Source organism: Microcebus murinus, chromosome 18, assembly GCF_040939455.1.
Source record: "Microcebus murinus isolate Inina chromosome 18, M.murinus_Inina_mat1.0, whole genome shotgun sequence".
In the NCBI taxonomy this organism is placed as follows: Eukaryota; Metazoa; Chordata; class Mammalia; order Primates; family Cheirogaleidae; genus Microcebus; species Microcebus murinus.
In genome coordinates, this window is record NC_134121.1 from 5,907,097 (window position 1) to 5,925,340 (window position 18,244).

Sequence of the window (18,244 nt, forward strand, 5' to 3'; positions counted from 1 at the left end):
AGAGTTTATCTTTGAAAACAAAGAAGATAGCCTTTTTTCCTGAAATGGGAGAAAAGGAAGGAAGTAAATCTGAGGGTATTTGACAGTGTAGTGTAAGAGGGAAGGACATCAGCTGCAGGGTATGGGGAGCTAGAGTGAAGCTGGAGCCTTGAGGAAGTGAGGGAGGAGTTAAAACTGTCACTACAAGGAATGAGAGTGGAAGTCAGCTCCAACCAAGCACCACACTGTTTGTTAAGCCATCCTCTCCAAACGGGCCAGCTGGTATGATTGTAGGGCTTTCCCCAGCTGGAGCAGAGATGGGGGGTCATTGAGCAGATTCAGAAATGGGAAATGTCAGGGAGAGAATGATGGAAGGACAAAGCAGAATGACAGATGAAGGGGGCAAGTGAGTGTTGTGGCAGTAGTTGACCATGGTGTTCAGAAGAGCTGGCCCAGGGACAGGTAAGTGGAAACTCACCCTCAGGGTGGGACGTGCACTAAGAAATCTCTCAGCTGTAGGTCATGGTTCTTCTGTCACAGGCACCTCGACGGCAACATATCCCTTGTGTGTTCTTTTTCCATCAAAACTCCCATTCTTCTGGGTCCCATCTTCAGGCAGAGAGGTCACAGGGGGCCCGGGAGGAGAGTCGGTGCTGGCCTCATACAGAGTGGGAGCCGAGATCTTCCATCAGGTTCCTTCCAGCCTTCATGTTCTGTCGCCCTGACATCACCTGGTACTGTATTTTAGCTGCTGGGCCCTCCTGCTCCCCCGCGCCCTGCAGCTGAATTCTAACTCGTCATAATTCTACAAGTCAGTGTTTCCGGAGGGGCAGCTCCATAGACACAGGGCTTCTCTCCTGCTGTGGGAACACTGCAGCCCTGTGAATAGAAGAGGATTATCTCACATGTGTGCATGCTGGGTAAAGATTGCCTCCCTCAGGGAGTTGGCTGTTGCTAAAACCAGAGCACCCTAGAAGCTGCCCACTGGTGACTCTTGCTTCCCAAGAAGCACGTTGTGGAATCTGTAATTGAATGGGGTCCATGAACACTACACAAACATGCTTTACTCAGAGGTGGAATTACAGCTTCTGCAAGGAGAAAGCAGACTTGCATAACCTCCTTAGGTTTCTTAAGAAAGAATAAATAAACATGCACGTAAGCAGGAACTAGTAGATCCAATTTATGTAGGCTCTCAAAAAGTCTTTCACAAGTTCCATATAAAGTCTACTTTAAAAAGTGGGCTCTTGGAGAAACAGGCTTATAATCATCAATATCACTGTAGAGTTTTAGTTGACAGTTTTCATTTACAGGTGTAGTATTGTGAGACCTCCTCTTGAAAGTCTCAAGTCCGTAAACCCAGTTACACCGGGTGTTCACTGCGGTCTGGAGCCGGTGCCGCGCCACGCCTCTGATCTCTTGCAGATATTGTGATGGTGGCGCCCACTGAGGCAGACCTTTGTTATTCATTATTGCTAATCAGGTGATGTTTTAAAATAAAGCATAAATAAATAGATAGAACTGCTTTCAGAATTAAAATACTATTTTTTGTCTGAATCTTGTAGTATTGTGTATTGTGTTATAAATTGTTTATTCCAGACTATCTCTTACTTATCATTAACTATAAAGTGGAACACCATGCAAAGTAGGCATTTTCTCAGTCCTTACATCAACCCTGCAAGGAAGAGTATTAATAATCCCTGTTGTAGAGATGAGAGTGAAGTCTTGGCAGTCTCACAGCCAGGAAGGGACAGAACCTGTGTTCAAATCCAGGGCACCCTGAGCTACTACGTCCTTTACTCCAGGCTGGCAAAATTAAGAGTAGCATCCAGAGCTCCGAAAACACAACCCTTCCTTGCTCTAAGTTTTGTAAAGAGGATTTCCACAACAAGGAAGAAGTTGCTTTCCTGACCAGGTAGATTATTCGTACTTCATTGTCTTCGATTGATTCTCAGCCGTTTGATTAGCTTGAGCTGAAAATGATGGCTTGGTGTTCTCTGCTCTTTTCCAGCCCGCTGCTGGCTGTGTCCTTTGCCACTTGTTGTGCTGTCCCAGGAGTTGCCCTTCTGACCTGGGGGGTAAATCCACTCACAGGAGCCCTGGGAGTCTTCAACATTTTCCTGTATACCTGCTGTTATACACCACTGAAGAGGATCAGCATTGCCAATACGTGGGTCGGAGCCGTGGTTGGGGCCATCCCGCCTGTCATGGGCTGGACAGCGGCCACTGGCAGCCTGGATGCTGGTGAGTGTCCCGTGGTGTGGAATCTTGTGTGAGCACCCAGGCGTCAAGGAGGTGTTTCCTTCCCTGAGCTGCAGTACTTGCTTAGATTCCATTTTATTCCATACTGATTCTTTTGGCCAACGTGCCGCTGTGGCATTCTGAAATACTGTGCGTGCAGAGCTCATGGCAGTCCGTGTCATTGTGGCTAGCAGGTGAACGTGGCGTATGCTTTCTCTTGATGGGAATGTCTGAAAGAAAACATAGGGAAATGAAAGGAAGCAGTGCAGCCTCAGTCTGTGACCACAGGTAGATTTAAAGGAAAGTACCTGAAAACCATGAAAATCATAAATAAAGTTAGGACCGACCAGTTCACTGGGATGTCCCAGTTCATAGAGGAGGCATGTGGACCTGGCTTCCAGTCTGCTGTCAAAGGGAGGTCACCTCGTTGGCAGGCCTCCTTGGTTCGTTCACTCTTTGCTTCCATAGAACTGAGAGTTATTTCTCCCTCTTATGAAAAAACAGATTATTTTCATTAGTTTCTAATTTATTTTTATATGATTTGCTTAAATTGTTCATGCTGTCTACAATAAAACCATTGAAAGATTTCTACATTTTTTTAGTGGTGTGTCACAACTAAATTTGTGGGGTGGAAATAGCTCATTTTTACCATCTGTAAGGGAAGTTTCACAGTCTAATTAGTCAAGTAATTAGTGTTTTTGACCAACACTTAGGAAGGAAGTGGTGAGGTTTCCTGCAATATATGTAAGTACATATTTTTCACATGAGAGATCAAAAGGCAGTTGACCATAAACCATTACCCTGTAAGCCACATTTCTGAAACTTTTCATAAAAGCTCTTATATACTCTGATTTGGCAAACTTACAAATGTGATTACACCTATACCATGATTGTCTCTTAGAATGGTTTTAATATCCTGTAAATGTCGGATTTTAATGAATCTACAAAGGTAATATTCTAAAACTTCTGTGCTCGTTTGTGCTGAGATGAACCTAAAAGCAGAGTTGCGTTGTGTGGGAGGGAGGCAGTATCAGCAGAGTGTCTGGAGTGCCCAGAGTGGGAGCCCAAGTCCACCCTAACCGGCCGGGTGCCCTTCGCAGCCAGACGGGGCCTCTTTCAGTCCCCGTCTCCCCAACCCCCACACGGGGCTAGTCGTGGCCTCCGCTCCTGGAGTCACTGTAAGGAAGAAACGTGTGTTATATTTAAAGTGCTAGACCATGGTAAGGGCTCGACTCAGGGTCCACAGTGCTGCTGTCATTATTCAGGATCCTCCTTCCTACTGTGGGGCCTAACCCAGGCCAGGAAGGGTCAGATTTTGTTTGGTTTGCAAACTCTGAGCCAGTCAGTCTCGTTCCCTGGCCAGGGCCTCCGGGCTTGGCGGGAAGCAGTGCTGGGGTCTGTGGGTGCAGGGGAGGGGAAAGCCTGGGCTTGGCGTCCCTGGGCCTGTGGATGCGGAGTTTCCGCCCGGGTGCATGGTTACATTCACAGAGCACACCGCCAGCCCGTCACACTCCTCCTCCCCAGGTCTGCTCCAGCCCAAGCCTGACCTGACCCGGATTCCTTCTGTCCTCCCTCCTGTCCCCCTCCAAACCTCCATAGTGATGGTTCAGACGTTCGGGGCAGAGACCATGAAAGAAAGTGGCCCCTGGGCACTGCGGGCTCTGGCATGCTCCCTCTTCAAGGACGGAGCTCTGCCTCAGCAGCGGGAAGCCTGCGCTGCGCCGCCGTCTGTCTGGTGGAGACGCCCGTGCCCGCCAGGAGCGCCCGGGCCCTATTCAGCTTCCTCAAACCTAGCACAAAGAAACAGGCACCAAAACTACCTTTTCTCTCTGGGGAGTCCTAGACAGGGCCGAGTATTAGAGCCTCAGGGACGGGTGTCACAGGAGGCTGGTAAGGACAGGCCAGTCCAGGGCCGTGGAGAACTTGGTCACCACTGTTGTGCAGGGTCTTGCTGAGGGCCAGAGGCCCGAGTCACACTTCCAGGCAATTTCCTTGCGAAACGGTGGAGCCTCGGCGTGTGTAGGCTAGAGTTGCATCCCCGGAGGCCAGAGAGAGAGCTTTGCAAAAGGCCTCAAAAATTATGAGTGCACATTCGGACAGGAGCCCTTATTTGTTCAAGGACAGTCTGGATTTGGCCGAACTGTTAATGGCCATATTTAAAATAAAATTTTTAAAAAATTGATCATAGTCTTTCTATAATCTAGACCATTTTGTATACAAACTCATTAATGAGTTTGTATAACCATTTTGTATACAAACTCATTAATGATGGACAGCTGTGGGTAGGCCATTCTTGTTTAGGTAGCAGAATAAAAATATGTATTTGTTTTGGAAAATGAGACTCCTTATCTACCTAAACAGAACGTGGTATAAAACAGAGCAGTCTGAAAGATTTGTGTAGCCACAAAGAGAAATCCTCTTGGCAGTTTTTGAAGTTGGCTTCTATTATGTGTATCCTTTTTCTTTAAATCTTAAAAGATACATTACAAGGCACACAATGACAACGTGGTTTACTGCCCCCAGAATCCTAATTTATCACAGATCAAATCAGATCGAACCATATGTCTAAAGCCTTATCAAGATTATATAGAAAAAATAAGTAATACTACTTTACATAATGCTTTAAACGGCTTCAAAAAAGTTTCAAAACATTAATTTGATAGAGTAAATTTTAGATAAACAGTAAAGATTTGTATGAATAAATCGGCGAATAGGTGCCTTTCATTTTACAGATGACAGAGTCTAAGATAATGTATTAAAAGATTTTTATTGCTGTGATTTTAGGATCTGGGTTGAATATGGTTCTGTAGTTGAGTTACCTTCTAGAACTGCACTGTCCAGTATGGTAGCCAGCAGGCACATTTAGGTATTTAAACTAAGTAAACTTAAAAACTCAATTCTTCATTCCCACTAACCATATTTCAAATGCCCAGAGCCACGTGTGGCCAGTAGCTTCCATATTAACAGGCGTAGAGTGTTTCCACTATTGCAGAAAGTTCACCTAGATAGTACTGCCTGGAAGGAAAGGTCAATATCCTTATGCGTCTGTGTTCCATCTTCCTTGCAGAAGTATTTACTTTAAATAACGAGGCGTTGTAAGAGACTGTACCGTGGTCTCGTTAAGGCCTAAAACAGTGGTTCTCAAACTTTAGTGTACATCATCAGCAAATGGAGGTGATTCACACAGATTCCTGGGCCTTGCTCCCAGCATTTCTGATTCAGCAGGTCTGGGGCAGGGTCTGAGAATGTTTATTTGTAGCAAGTTCCCGGCTGGTGCTGATGCCCCTGCTCGGGGGACCTCACCTTAAGAAGCACCAATCTGCAAAGACAAACCAGAAAGAACTCTAGCCATCAGAATACTGTGAAATACCTAGATCCTTGAGCAGAGGGCCTGGGAAGGTGGTATTATTTGAGGTGTATTATTGGGGTCATTTGTATTATCCACAGAGATGGCATCTCTTGTCTGGGTTCTTACCTTAGGGGACATGTGTGGTTGGAAAGAGCCCCTCTGAGAAAAACTGGCCAAGAAAGCGATTTTTTTTCTTCTGTGGTATCTTCAAAGCATTTAATCTTTGAACCACCAAAGACTGATCACTTTGGAGAAGCCTATGAATCAAGAAGTCTTTGGAATACTATGTGGACTATGCTGTTAGTAAGGACGAGAAAGAGGTGGAAGGTGAGGTGGGTGCAGACACCAGGAAGCAAGAGAGGCTGGTGACCACCCCTCGGCTGCGCAGCCGGCACTGCGGCATGCTGGTTTGCCACCTTTTTAAACTTGTCCCCAGAATCACTTCATTGTGCAGGCGTCTGTGCGCTGAGCACTAAAAGATACAAACATAACAAAGACCCGGTGCCCGTCCTCGTGGACGTCGTGTGGTGGCATCTCTGAGGAGAGGCAGGCAGACAGTCAGCAACTGAGTGATCTGAGAGCTTCAGCAGGGTTTCTCCAGAGGAAAACCCTTCACCACCCTAAATGGGTCCAAGAAGACTTTGGAGAAGAATGCCTTCTGAATTAAGCCATGCCAGTCTGCCTGGGTGGTATTATTTGAGGTGTATTATTGGGGTCATTTGTATTATCCACAGAGATGGCATCTCTTGTCTGGGTTCTTACCTTAGGGGACATGTGTGGTTGGAAAGAGCCCCTCTGAGAAAAACTGGCCAAGAAAGCGATTTTTTTTGCTTTCTTGGGGGTGTGCTCTCGGGGAACTGGGAAGAGCACGTAGAAAGGCTCAGAGGCCTGGAAGGCAGAGAGCAGTAAGCACAGTGTGTGGTAGGGACACGTGGTCAGGGGAGCTGCGCCCGAGGAATCGTACGTCATTCAGGGATGGTAAAGACCCACGGAGCTTGAAGCAGGGAAGCAGCCAGGTCACACTTTCAGGGTCACGTCACTGACGTGAGCTGCAGGTTCTCTTGTGATGTGGGAAGACCAGCAAGTTGCTGGCGTCTGCCTTTATTTCCCTGCCAACTGTGGTGCCTTCTCTCACCTCCCACCCCTTCTTCTCCCCTCATCCCCTCTCCATTGGGGCACTTCCTATCCTAGACCTGCCCCTACCACCTTTGCCCCCCGCAGTCAAGATTTCATCTTTTAAGAATTTAGTGAAGCATCATCTGATCATCCTTTGAAAGAGCACCTTGTGAAAACAAGCAAACCTCCAAGTGGGGCAAGGGATGAAGGATACGTGTCTGAAGGGAGGTGTAGCTACTGATCATGTTCCTCCCCTGCTGCACCCAGGGAGCCAGGACATAAAATCCCCAGCACCAGCATTGTAGCACCCAGCCCCCCCCCCCACTGCGTACGCCTGCGCACACGCCTTGTCGGGCTCAGCCGATCGTAGTCAGACTGGAGAGGCAGCAGCTCGGCCAGTACTTGAAATGGAAACCCCACAGCCTCGTGTATGAAAGGCCCAACAAGTGTCCGATTGGGAGGAGAGATATATAAAGAAGGTAAGCAGCCTACTGGTCAGAGTGAGCCACGGAGCACAGAAACGTACCTGGTTCAGGAGAACCTCTTCCTCTTGTTGGCATCTGGATCTTTTTGTGGCTCTGTGGTGGCCGGAGAGCAGGGCCAGATAAGCCTCCAGAGGGCCTTGAGCCCTGAAGGGATCGCGCTGCCTTCCCTCCTCCTGTAAAGACATAAAACGGAAAATAAGTAGGAGCATGTCCCGTGGGGTTCTGATTTTTTTTTAATCAGATAGTGAAAAGAACTGTTTTAGATGTCCCAGTGGGTGGTGTGGATGCAGAGCAGATGATCTAGCTTGGGGTGAGTGAGGTAGGGCGGGGCAGGAGTGTGAAGAAAATTAAACAGATTAGCAGATGGAAATTGTAAAAGCTAAACTAGGCCGGGCGCAGTGGCTCACGCCTGTAATCCTAGCTCTCTGGGAGGCCGAGGCGGGTGGATTGCTCGAGGTCAGGAGTTCGAAACCAGCCTGAGCAAGAGCGAGACCCCGTCTCTACTATAAATAGAAAGAAACTAATTGGCCAACTAATATATATAGAAAAAATTAGCCGGGCATGGTGGCTCATGCCTGTAGTCCCAGCTACTGGGGAGGCTGAGACAGAAGGATCGCTTGAGCCCAGGAGTTTGAGGTTGCTGTGAGCTAGGCTGATGCCATGGCACTCACTCTAGCCTAGGCAACAAAGCAAGACTCTGTCTCAAAAAAAAAAAAAAAAAAAAAGCTAAACTAATGTGAATTGTTCTTGATATTTGCTATTTTATAGCTGCACAGTGAACTGTAAATAGCTCCGCTCTCCTCCTGGTCGGGCAGCTCTAATGCTTGCTTCAGAGCTGCGTGGCAGGACGCAGCTTCTGTGCATAGGAAATGACTTTGTTTTCCAAAGTCCTCTGTCTGTAAAGGTAATCATTATAATGGGATTTTACCTGTGTCTGCTTTCCTCTGTGCCTCAGAGTTAGCCCTTTTCCTCCCACCTGCCTAATTACCTTGCCTTTTTTATTATTATTATTAAGGTTAACTGCTCCGAGCAGGAAACATTCAAAGTGCTTCCCAGCTAAAACTCAGGAAGGCAGAATGAGAGGGCTGCTTTCTGGTCCCTGGTCTAGCCAGCTTGTCTTAGGGACTGAAGCACTTGGTTTGATTCTGCACACAGGGGACGGCAGTGACAGAAGTGACCTGCAGGAGCCCTGGGGGGGGAGGGGCGGAGACTGCAGATAAGTACCCAGCCACATTCCAGCTCCAAGCAGGCCTGGAGCCACTCACATTAGGCCTCTCAACAGTGTTTATCTCCAGAGACTATTAGTGTATCTCAGAGCCTTTGGGCTAGACCCCCTGCCCCTCCTTCTTGCCAAGGCCACCTCTCTTTCCATCACCCCCATTTCTTAGAAAAGCTCCGATCCTTTTTTGTCATTTTCCTAAATTTGAATAAATCCCATGTCTCAGGAGTTTATGGCTTGGGCCTCTATAATAACCATCTTGTAGAGCCGATTTGTCAGTCGCCCTTGGTTTGTAATTCAAATGTGTGGCGGACATTAATTATGTCAGCCAACATTTAGTTACAAATGAGGACTTAGAAACGGGCTCTTATCTGGAAGTGACATTTGGCAGATGGATGGTTTTAGTAACAGAAAAGAGAATGAGTTTTTTTACCCTCAGCTGGTAAACTACAAAATGTTAAATACTGTCTCACTTTATTTACCTCCTTTATTCCCAGATGAGAAAGTAGAGTCAAATGGAGGGAATTTTTTCACTCATTCATTAAACAAATATTTATTGAAGGCTTACTAAGTACCTCATACTGTTTAACCCAAGCACTTTTAAAGATTTTTCTTTAAAATACTGCCTGGGTTTGAAATCAAACTGGAAAATGAGTACCTTTGTCCATTTTGCTAGGAGATTTTGCCATAACTAGTCCTAAAGCTCCAGAGTAAGATAAATGATATTTTTAAAGACAAAATAAACAAGGAACATTTTCATGGGAATATTAGCAAACAAACAATATTGCGAGCACGACATTCTCTTCAAAGGCCAGAGACAAAGGAACACACTAGACACATGCTGCCAGCCCCCGGTTGGCGGTGTGGCTGGAGGCAGACTTCGGCGCTGCTGCACTCGCTCTCGTCTGTGCTGCTGCGTGGGCCGTAGCTGGTCGTGAGCCCTCAGGTTGCTAGGCCGTGCCTTCCTGGTGGCGTGATGGATGGGCCTTGGGAGGGCAGCCTGCGGTGGACCCAGAGCCTGGTGCAGAGCGCTCATTTCCTCAGTACTGTCCGATGAATGTGTTCATATGTGGGTGATAAAGACAGAAAGACCCTCCAGTAGGAGCTAAGGGAGCAGGGAGCATTTGAATTTCTGAGAGAGTCCATAGATGCTTGAAACTTCCTTTCAGGAAAATGGCAAGAAGAGAAAAAGGGAGGGGAGCAGATTTCCCAGAGTCAGAACTCTGTGTGTGCTTTACTCCCAAGTCTTTCCCTGTAAATGCGACCTCCCCGCGGGGACTCTGCGCAGTAAGGTTGGGTGGAGGTCCAGCTCTCTCCCGCCCACTGCCCTCTCCATTATTCCTAAGCCACTGCAGAAGAATTCTTCAAGGGCAAGCAGCTATTGCCTACTCTATTTCCTATTTCCAGGGGACTTTTCATCTTCCCTTTCGCCGCCCGTGCAGTTGATAAACTGGCCCCGCACCCCTTCCCTTTCTGTGCAGCACCATAGAAGTCTGTTGCACTGTCGACGCTGGTCTGTCTCACAGGCTCCTTTTGTGTTAACCCTCAAAAGAAAGGCTTTGAAATCTGTGACCATGAAGCTCTGGGTTTGGTTCTGCTTCCCCAGCTAGCCCGGTCTACACAGCCATTTCACCCGGAAAGCACAGACAGAACCGTTCCTGGCGCAGGCAAGCCTTGAGGGCCACACTGAGAGAGGAGCCTGTTGTCCTGGGGGGAAGACCTCCCAAACCCAGCGCCAAGGTTCACTGGAGCTGGGCTTCTCCATCCTTCACAAGGCCACTGGTGGATGGCGAATGACAGTGAACGGGTTTGGGTGGGGGTGGGAAGGTGCCCACTAGGCAGTCGGAGAAAGCAAACCGAAATCACCCAACTCCATTCCAAAGAGAATTTTAACTGACAGAGACGGAGCTCTGAGCTTGAGGGCTTCGTCTCTGTTCTGTTAGGACGCCATCTAGATTGGATGGCCTTCACTGTGTCTGTCAGCAAAAGGATGGAGGGATGCTGTGGACAGGAGCGTCGCTGGACATGCGCGCAGGCAGAAATGAGTCTGTATGTCATGGAAATATTTGATGGATGTCTTCGGTTTAAAAATACATGTATCTTCAGAGAGTCACCAGAAAGACATTGGTTAGCCTTGCCCCACCTAATATGTCCCTCTACTCAGCGCAGGGTCCCTTTGGGGAAGGGTCTCTGGCTGTTCACACACACAGAGCAGATGTGTACTTCTCCGTTTTCTGTGTATGGAGGGAAATCTCTGATGCCCGGGACACCTGGGTATCCGCTGGCACGGAGCGCTCAGGACGCTGCTGTGCTGTGGAGAATCGTACCCACAGATGTGCCTGTCTCATAGATTTCCAGTATTTTCCATTTCCATAGACCAGAAAGCATTTGATTAACAGAAAAGAAGTAGACATTTATTCGAGATATGTTTAAACCAAATATGTACAAAGATTCTTCGGGGTTCGGTAAGAAAATGGAAAAATATACTTAGAAGCAGAAAACTCAGAGACCATCTTCAGGTCTCAGCTTACTAGCCCTTTCTTCCAGGAAGCCTTCCCTGACCTCCTCAAGGCCGAATTAGGTGTTCCTCCTGTGTGTTGCCCACACATCCTGCATCTCAGGTGACATTCACCATGGGCTGTGACCCCTTTGTGTTGTCTTTCTCCCTGGCCAGACTCCAGCAGAGGACCTTGAGGACAGAGACTGTGCCTGTCCATAGTGGGCACACAGTCAAGATTTTTTGTCATAGAAGGAGGACCCAGGAAATAGACTGCCTGGGGGATGAACGGAACACTTATCTGGAAGGAAGGTGAGCCCTTTGAATTGGTAAGATGAGTGTTTTATGTTTACCCTGTAAGGAAGGAAGGTGTGTTCTAGCACAGCCCCAGGACTAATTCAAGTCTTCCTGTACTAGTTCACCTTATCTTGATGAAGAGAGTAATTTGTTTTACATCTTTTATTGGAGGAGAGGCAGTTGAAGCCTATCAAGTAGAACTGTGTGTGGGTGGTGGTTTTCTGATTACAATCCGTTAAGGCTAGGCTGTGATTTCTAAAGCTCTTTCATTTGTGACATGAGCCAAGCCCACACCCAATTTCCTCTTGCAGAAAGCAGCATGCTACTCTCATGAAAATGGTTTTTTAAATTATGTTATTTTAAGTCGAAGCATAACTTAAAAAGTGTATTGAACAAAACAAAGTACTCTGGTTAGCATTCAAAAAGGAGAGCTTTCCAGGAAGACAAGAAAGATTCCACATTTGGGCCTGATATATTAACCATTTTAAATTTGGTTTTCCGGTAGAGGTTGCCCTTTCTCAGCCATTTCTAGAGCAAAGCAGACACCGAGCTCTGAAGATCTTTTCCCCTCCCCTATTTCCAAGTTATCGCTGATGTTGATTTTCTTGACAAGACGTTTCTTGGTCTTGTTGGCGTCCCCAGTGCTGTGTGGCTGTCCGTCTGTCTGCAGACCCTTTGGATCTGCTCCACAGACTTTGCTCAAAGCCTCAGGTGGCCTCTGCCCTGAGGCTGTAACCACACTTTCTCTTATATGAGTCTCTTTAAAATCCAGAGATCACTTTATTTATCCATCAGAATATGAACAAGTCTGTCTACTCTGTCGCCCTGTTAGCTCTTTTACTTGTACCCGGGTGTTCTGACCTTCCCTCTGTCCTTCCTAATCCCCTCAGAGCACTCACTGTCAACAAAATATCATCTGTTTGTCACTGAAACAGACCTCTTTTTTTTAAAGCACTGGAATATGTGTTGTTGCAATTTTTTTCAGCAAGTCTTCCTCTACTCAGCGCCACTGGCATTTGAGCTTCTGTCCAGCAGCCCACTGGTGTGGGAATGGTATTGATTTGAGTCTGTGAATGGCAACAGCTTTCTAAAAGAAAGTGCTGGTATACTTTGCCAGCAGTGCTGAATACTATCCAGCAAGTTCATTCCTCACTCCCATCTGTAGGGTCAGGGTCTTAATACCTATAGTCAGGGTTGCTGTGAGGACTGGAAGAGTGTACAATTCCTCTGTGCCTGGCCAAGGACAGGGCATTCCAACCGAGATGTCTGAGAGGCTCTCAAACTTAAAATGGCCAAAAATAAAACTCCTCATGTCTGCACCATGAACACACTCACCCTGTCTCTGCATGCTGTTCCCCACTGAATGAAAGGCATCAGCGTCCGCCACACTCTGTCCCTCGACCCCCAGCCTGCTCTCCCCCTGCTGTCCCCACTCCTTATCCTGGTCCCCAGGTGCCTCGCCAGCCCCGTCCTGCAACTCTCCCTCCCTTGCTCGGCCTCCGTGCTGTCCCAGAAACCTACAGGCGCTGTGGTGGGGATCTGACAGAGTTCTGCTTGCAGCAAGTTGGATCACAGCTTAAGTGTCACCCGCAGAAAGTCCTTCCCTGAGCAGCGCTCAGTCTCGGGTCACCTGCGTCACGTAGGCCCTGTTGTGATTCTCTGCAGAGTGCTCAGCACTGTTCCTGGTGCCTCTGTCCAGCCCGCCCCGACTGTAAGCAGGACTTTGTCTTGATTGTGGCCACTTTTCCAGCACCCAGAATTGTGCCTGGCGTGGGAGACACCCATCCTCTGTTTGCCACGTGAATAGAGTCAACAAATAATAACCACTTCTATTATTAGCATTAAAATTTAAATGTTTACATGAACTGTGTAGTTCATGTATTCATGAAGATATGTATGTATGTTATTTATAGATAAGGTTAAAAATGAATTTGGAGGATGTAACAGCAACCCTACTGAAATAGGGACCTAACGTCAGGTCTTTGTTGTATTTCCTCCCGTACTGGAAGACTGAGAAGGTGCTGACTTATGGAACCTGCAGGAAAGTGTCCGTGCGTGTGAAAGTGACTGACCCCGCTTCAGTCTTCCGCAGACACACGGGCTCCCCTTGACGTGCTGCAGCTGCCCTGCCTGACAAATGAAACGCAGAAATGAGCACGTTTCTGCCCAGAACAACGTGAATTAAAGGTCCCATTCTGTCTTTTAGACAACTTGCGGCCTGTCCCAGCGCCACTCTGCTCCCACGCTATTGAAGAGTACAGGGAGGAGAGTCAGGGAGGAACCCACTCCTGATTCTCATGTGCACACGGGGCCCCTGGGCGCCCTACAACCCCAGACTTACTTTCCAGAGTATTCTGCATTATGCAAACTGCTTTCTCTCCTGGTGAGTTCTGCCTTAGCAATAGCCCTGGTCTTTTTCTCAACATCCCCACAGACCAGGGGCATAAAAGATCCCCCTGAAACAGGACCGTGGTTACAAATTCTCAACTTCTCCCACTGTGCAGGGTGGCACTTTCCAGGGTAGGCGACACAGTGGATTGGTAAACTCCCAGTTCTCTGCCAGGGACCCCAAGAAACAGGCAGCTAGGTGTCAGAGCCCCCAGAACAGGTCCAGAGGAGGGAAGAAGACGGTAGGCAAAGCCCTGATGCTTTGCTTACGGGTACACGAGCCGTCTGGGAAACAGTGATCTTGGGGACCGTGTTTAGTGAATCAGTTCTCTTCACGCGTCGGCTCCTGTCGAGTTTGAGCACCCTTTACTACAGTACGACTGCATATTTCTAGGAGTATATTCTAGTCTCCTGGGTTCCCACTCAAAGAGGAAACACAGACACACAGGTAATGTCTGCTGGACACCGGGGGCTACTCAGGAATAGACGTGCATCAGTCGCTGCGAAGTCCGGCCCCGGCCCACACCCACACTCTGCCAGGGCCCTTTCCAAGACTTTCCCCTTGATGTCCCGAAAGCATCTTAGACTGAACGCGCCCGGGGTCACATCACGCCCTCCCACCTTCCCACACGTCTCGGGGAACAGGTCTCCCTGGACCCAGGAACCGGGAGCTGCTCTCCATCCCTCCCAGACTTCCTCTCCTCTACCCTGCGCTTGCGCTGGCATCCTCTCCCTTTCCCTCCGAAATCCCGCTCAGGTGTGTCCTCTTTCCATCCCCACTGTCGCCACCCTGATCCTGAGTACTGTCGTCTTTCAAGTCTTTCGTCTCCTGATCCTCCCGCACCTGCTGTGGGCCCACATGAGTGTTCTCCGCCCACCAGTCGCTCAACACTGCCGCCCCTCGCCCCGCCCCGCCCCGCCCCTGCGCGCACACACTCTTGCGCATTAGGATCCTTTCCTGGCTTTTGTTGCTTTTAGAATAGCAAGCCCGGCCGAGTGTGGCCCCCACCCCCTTCCCCAGCCTTGTCCTGAACGCTGTTCCCTGTCGTTCAGCACTCCAGCCACACTACCTTCCGCTTTTCATTTTTCATAGTCAGGTTGACATTTTTTTCTTTTGCTACACGGTTCTATGACTCCTAACATTGCACTCATCTTCTAATACTCGGCCACACCTTGCCCCTTCCTGCCCCAAGGCCTTTGTGGACACTTTCTCCTGCTCCAGCCCTGACTTGACAAGGCCGCTTCTCCCTTGAGCTCAGCTCAGAGAGGTCTTCTCTGGTCGCTGAGACTAGGTCACCTCCTGTTGTGTGTCCTCACTGCACCATGCACTTTTCCTTCGTCACGTTTTGAGTGGTGGTGTTAGATGCGCTAGTGTGGCCCTGGGGTGATGTCACCCCTTGCTAGGGGGTGAGCTCTGCACTGGCTCAGCACTGAATAGGTGCTCTGTCCACATTTTTTGTGTGAGCAGGAAACGCTTGCACAGGGACAGTGTGGCCTGCCCTCGGCCCCCACTCTGCTGCCCGACCTTGGGGGGTGGCCCAGTGAGTACAGTAGAAGTAGCCTGGCTTGAAAATCAGACTGGTGTCAAATTCCTCCCCCACCTATTTTTGTAGGAGGAATTGCCATCTTCTGATCTCTTTTTTTAATGATTATAAAACCTACCTCAAAATCCTATAGTGAAGATTAAATGGGCAAGCTGTATGAGAGCATCTGTCACATAATAGGAGCTCGGTAAACGGCAGCCTTCGTTCCACTCTTACAGGTGGTGGGAACCTGTTCTGGAGAAGGGGCTAAATGGTGCTCAGGAAATTATGTCCTTGTTGAAAAATTACAGAGCCATAGACAAGTTACCATTCTACCCCGGGACCATGTTCCTTTCCTTGGCTCACTCTGTTTATTTAACAGGCACTTCCTGCTCGTGGGGTCGTGCCATGCGTGGGCTTGTGAGAGGAGTGTGCCAGGCACAGCCTGGAAGCCCTGGTGGCGCCCTGGTGGGCCAGGTGAACAGGAGAAGCCAGCACATCAGGCGCGGGCCTGCAGGTGCACCCAGCTCCGTGTGGGTGCTGAGCCGGGGCTGCTGATGTCCCTGGGAGGGGCCCGTGGCTCACAGGAGAGGCCCGTGGGCGTGGAGTGCGGGAGTCGCAACCCCGCTGCCACCTCGCAGAAGCACCTCACGCCCAGGGCCGGCGTGCGGAATGGAGCTCAAAGCTCCGGTACAGAGTTCACCCAGAGACAGTACTGAATTCCACACTGGAGTCCCTAAAGGTGTTGGCGAGTGTGCAGGGCTCATGGTACTGGGAGGCCTGAGGTGCCTTGGTGGGCGGGAGCCGCGGATGCTAGGCTCCTGGCCCCAGCCGTGGCGACCGAGGATCCCACAGCCGGGCGATCTGGGCAGGCGGAGGACAACGGGTGGCGGAGGTCTCCGCGCGCCTCAGAGGCCAGGCAGGCTCTGGACAGCTCTGATGACCCCTGCCTTTGTTTCCCTCTCTCCCCACCCTCGGTGCAGGCGCGTTTCTTCTGGGAGGAATCCTGTACTCCTGGCAGTTCCCGCACTTCAACGCCCTGAGCTGGGGCCTGCGCGAGGACTACTCCCGCGGCGGCTACTGCATGATGTCGGTCACCCACCCGGCGCTGTGCCGGCGCGTGGCGCTGCGCCACTGCCTGGCCCTGGGCGCGCTGTCGGCCGCCGCGCCGCTGCTGCACGTGACCACGTGGACCTTCCCGCTCGTCGCGCTGCCGCTCAACCTGTACATCGCCTACCTCGGCTTCCGCTTCTACGCGGACGCGGACCGCGCCAGCTCGCGGAGACTGTTCTTCTGCAGCCTGTGGCACCTGCCGCTGCTGCTGCTGCTCATGCTGACCTGCAAGCGCGGGAGCGCGCCCCCGCCAGCCCACGGCGCCGGGCACGCGCGCGCGGCGGGGCAGGGAGCGGCGGCTCTAGAGCCGGAAACAGACGTCGCTGGTTTTAGTACAAGGTGGTAGAGTAATTCGGTGCTCAGTGATGACGGGACAATTGTTTTTAACAATACCCAAAATACTCCCCAAATAAGAGATGGGCTGGCTCAATTGATAAATACAAAGACTGGTTTTTTTTGTTTGAGGGCTTTTTTTGTTTTTTGGTTTTTTGTTTGTTTGTTTGAGACAGTCTCACTCTGTTGCCCGGGCTAGAGTGCCGTGGCGTCAGCCTCGCTCACAGCAACCTCTGTTTGAGGGTTTTTATACGTCTCTTTCTCCAACCAGCCCTCTCTTTCCCCCGTTTTCCTCTTGTGGATGTACATGTGCACACCTCCCCCCACCTGCCAGCCAGAGTGGCAGTGGGTGGCCCACACGGGGAGCGCTGGTGATCTGGTGCCTGTAGCCTGTGTGCTCAGGTCCCGACGGGCCTGGTCCCGGGAAATGCACGCGTGGCCCAGGCCCCTCCCCTGTGAGTGGGCCGGGCCCCCAGCCGGCTTTCCCGCCCCGCCTGTTCTCAGCCGCTCCTTCCCTCAAGCAGCAGTGAACTGCCCGGGGTGGCTGCCACAGGCGCTGGGGAGGGAGATGTCAGATGGCTGCCTGGGAGGTCTCAGACTGGACTGCCAGCCCCTTCCGCCTCCACCCCCAATACCCGTCAGCATTTCCAAACCAGGGAATCCAAGGCATCTTTGCAGTTCACTTGAAACTACAAGTGCTGTCTGAAGCATTTCTTTCTGGAAGGGTAGCCCTAGACTTAATACCAGAAGTCCCTCCGGCTGCGAAGCCATTACTGTACCTCTTCGTCACTACTGTAGCTCGCCAGCTCCTTCACTGCAGCGTTCTCTGGGCTGCACGAGAAGGGGTTAGAAACAAGTGCGCTGGGCAGGCCCACGGCGCTCCCGTTCTCATCCCTTTAGTGAAACACACATTTCCATCCTGGTTCAGAAATTAGCCTGCACACATCCAGTGGCTTTAAAAGGCAGAAGCATGGTTCTGGGAGTCTTGTGAATTGCCCTGTAGCCAGGTGTGGCCTCGGGTACCAACCACAGTTAGTCACCTGTAGCTCTTTAAGTCCTTAGTACTGCCACAGGTTCATGTGGAGTCCCATGTGCCCAACATCTTGCAGCTGGACGGGATGTTTTAATTACTCCATCTCCCAGAGCACTGCTGCTCTGTAGGGATTCATTCAAGGGTTTAAGCAGCATTTAAGCACTTGTGGCAATATGCCTATTCTCACAAAAATTTCTAAAGTCATTGCAGATAGCATCTGATCCATCTGAAATCTCCCTCCTTAGCTGTCCCCAGGTAATTCACTGAAGGGAACATGGCATAGGAATGTCTGGAGAAAGCATCTACAACTTGTTCCAGCCTTCAAAGTTGTAAAATGTGTTGATTCTGTTTTCCTCCTACAATAAAAGAGTATGGAAGGAGTTTTGTGCTATCGTATTTGATCATCTTGTGCCAAGTTGCACAGTCCCTGGTGGAACTGAGAGCGCTTGATCCTTCGAGAGTTAGCAGAGGACTGCACAGCGCATGGCATTTCTTTTCTTTTTCATTTTTTTTTTAATTTTAAATTGAGAAATTATAGTTGTGTATATTTATGAGGTACAAAGTGATGATTCATGAATACAATGTGAAATAATCAAATCAAACTAATGAATGTATCCATCACCTCAAGAAGTTATTTTTTGTGGTGAGAACATTTGAAATTTACTACTTTTGAA

At 49.6% G+C, this 18,244-nt stretch overlaps 1 protein-coding gene across 1 annotated transcript in view; it reads left to right on the forward strand.

Annotated features, from left to right (window-relative positions):
- The window catches only part of COX10 (cytochrome c oxidase assembly factor heme A:farnesyltransferase COX10), a 131,098-nt gene extending 113,147 nt beyond the window's left edge, over positions 1–17,951 (forward strand). Inside the window, exons 6-7 of the mRNA XM_012747917.3 lie at positions 1,988–2,220; positions 16,075–17,951. Of these exons, the coding sequence (XP_012603371.1) occupies positions 1,988–2,220; positions 16,075–16,550 (709 nt within the window). The 3' untranslated portion in view covers positions 16,551–17,951. The remainder of the gene's footprint in view (positions 1–1,987; positions 2,221–16,074) is intronic.
- Positions 17,952–18,244: the final 293 nt, after the last annotated feature.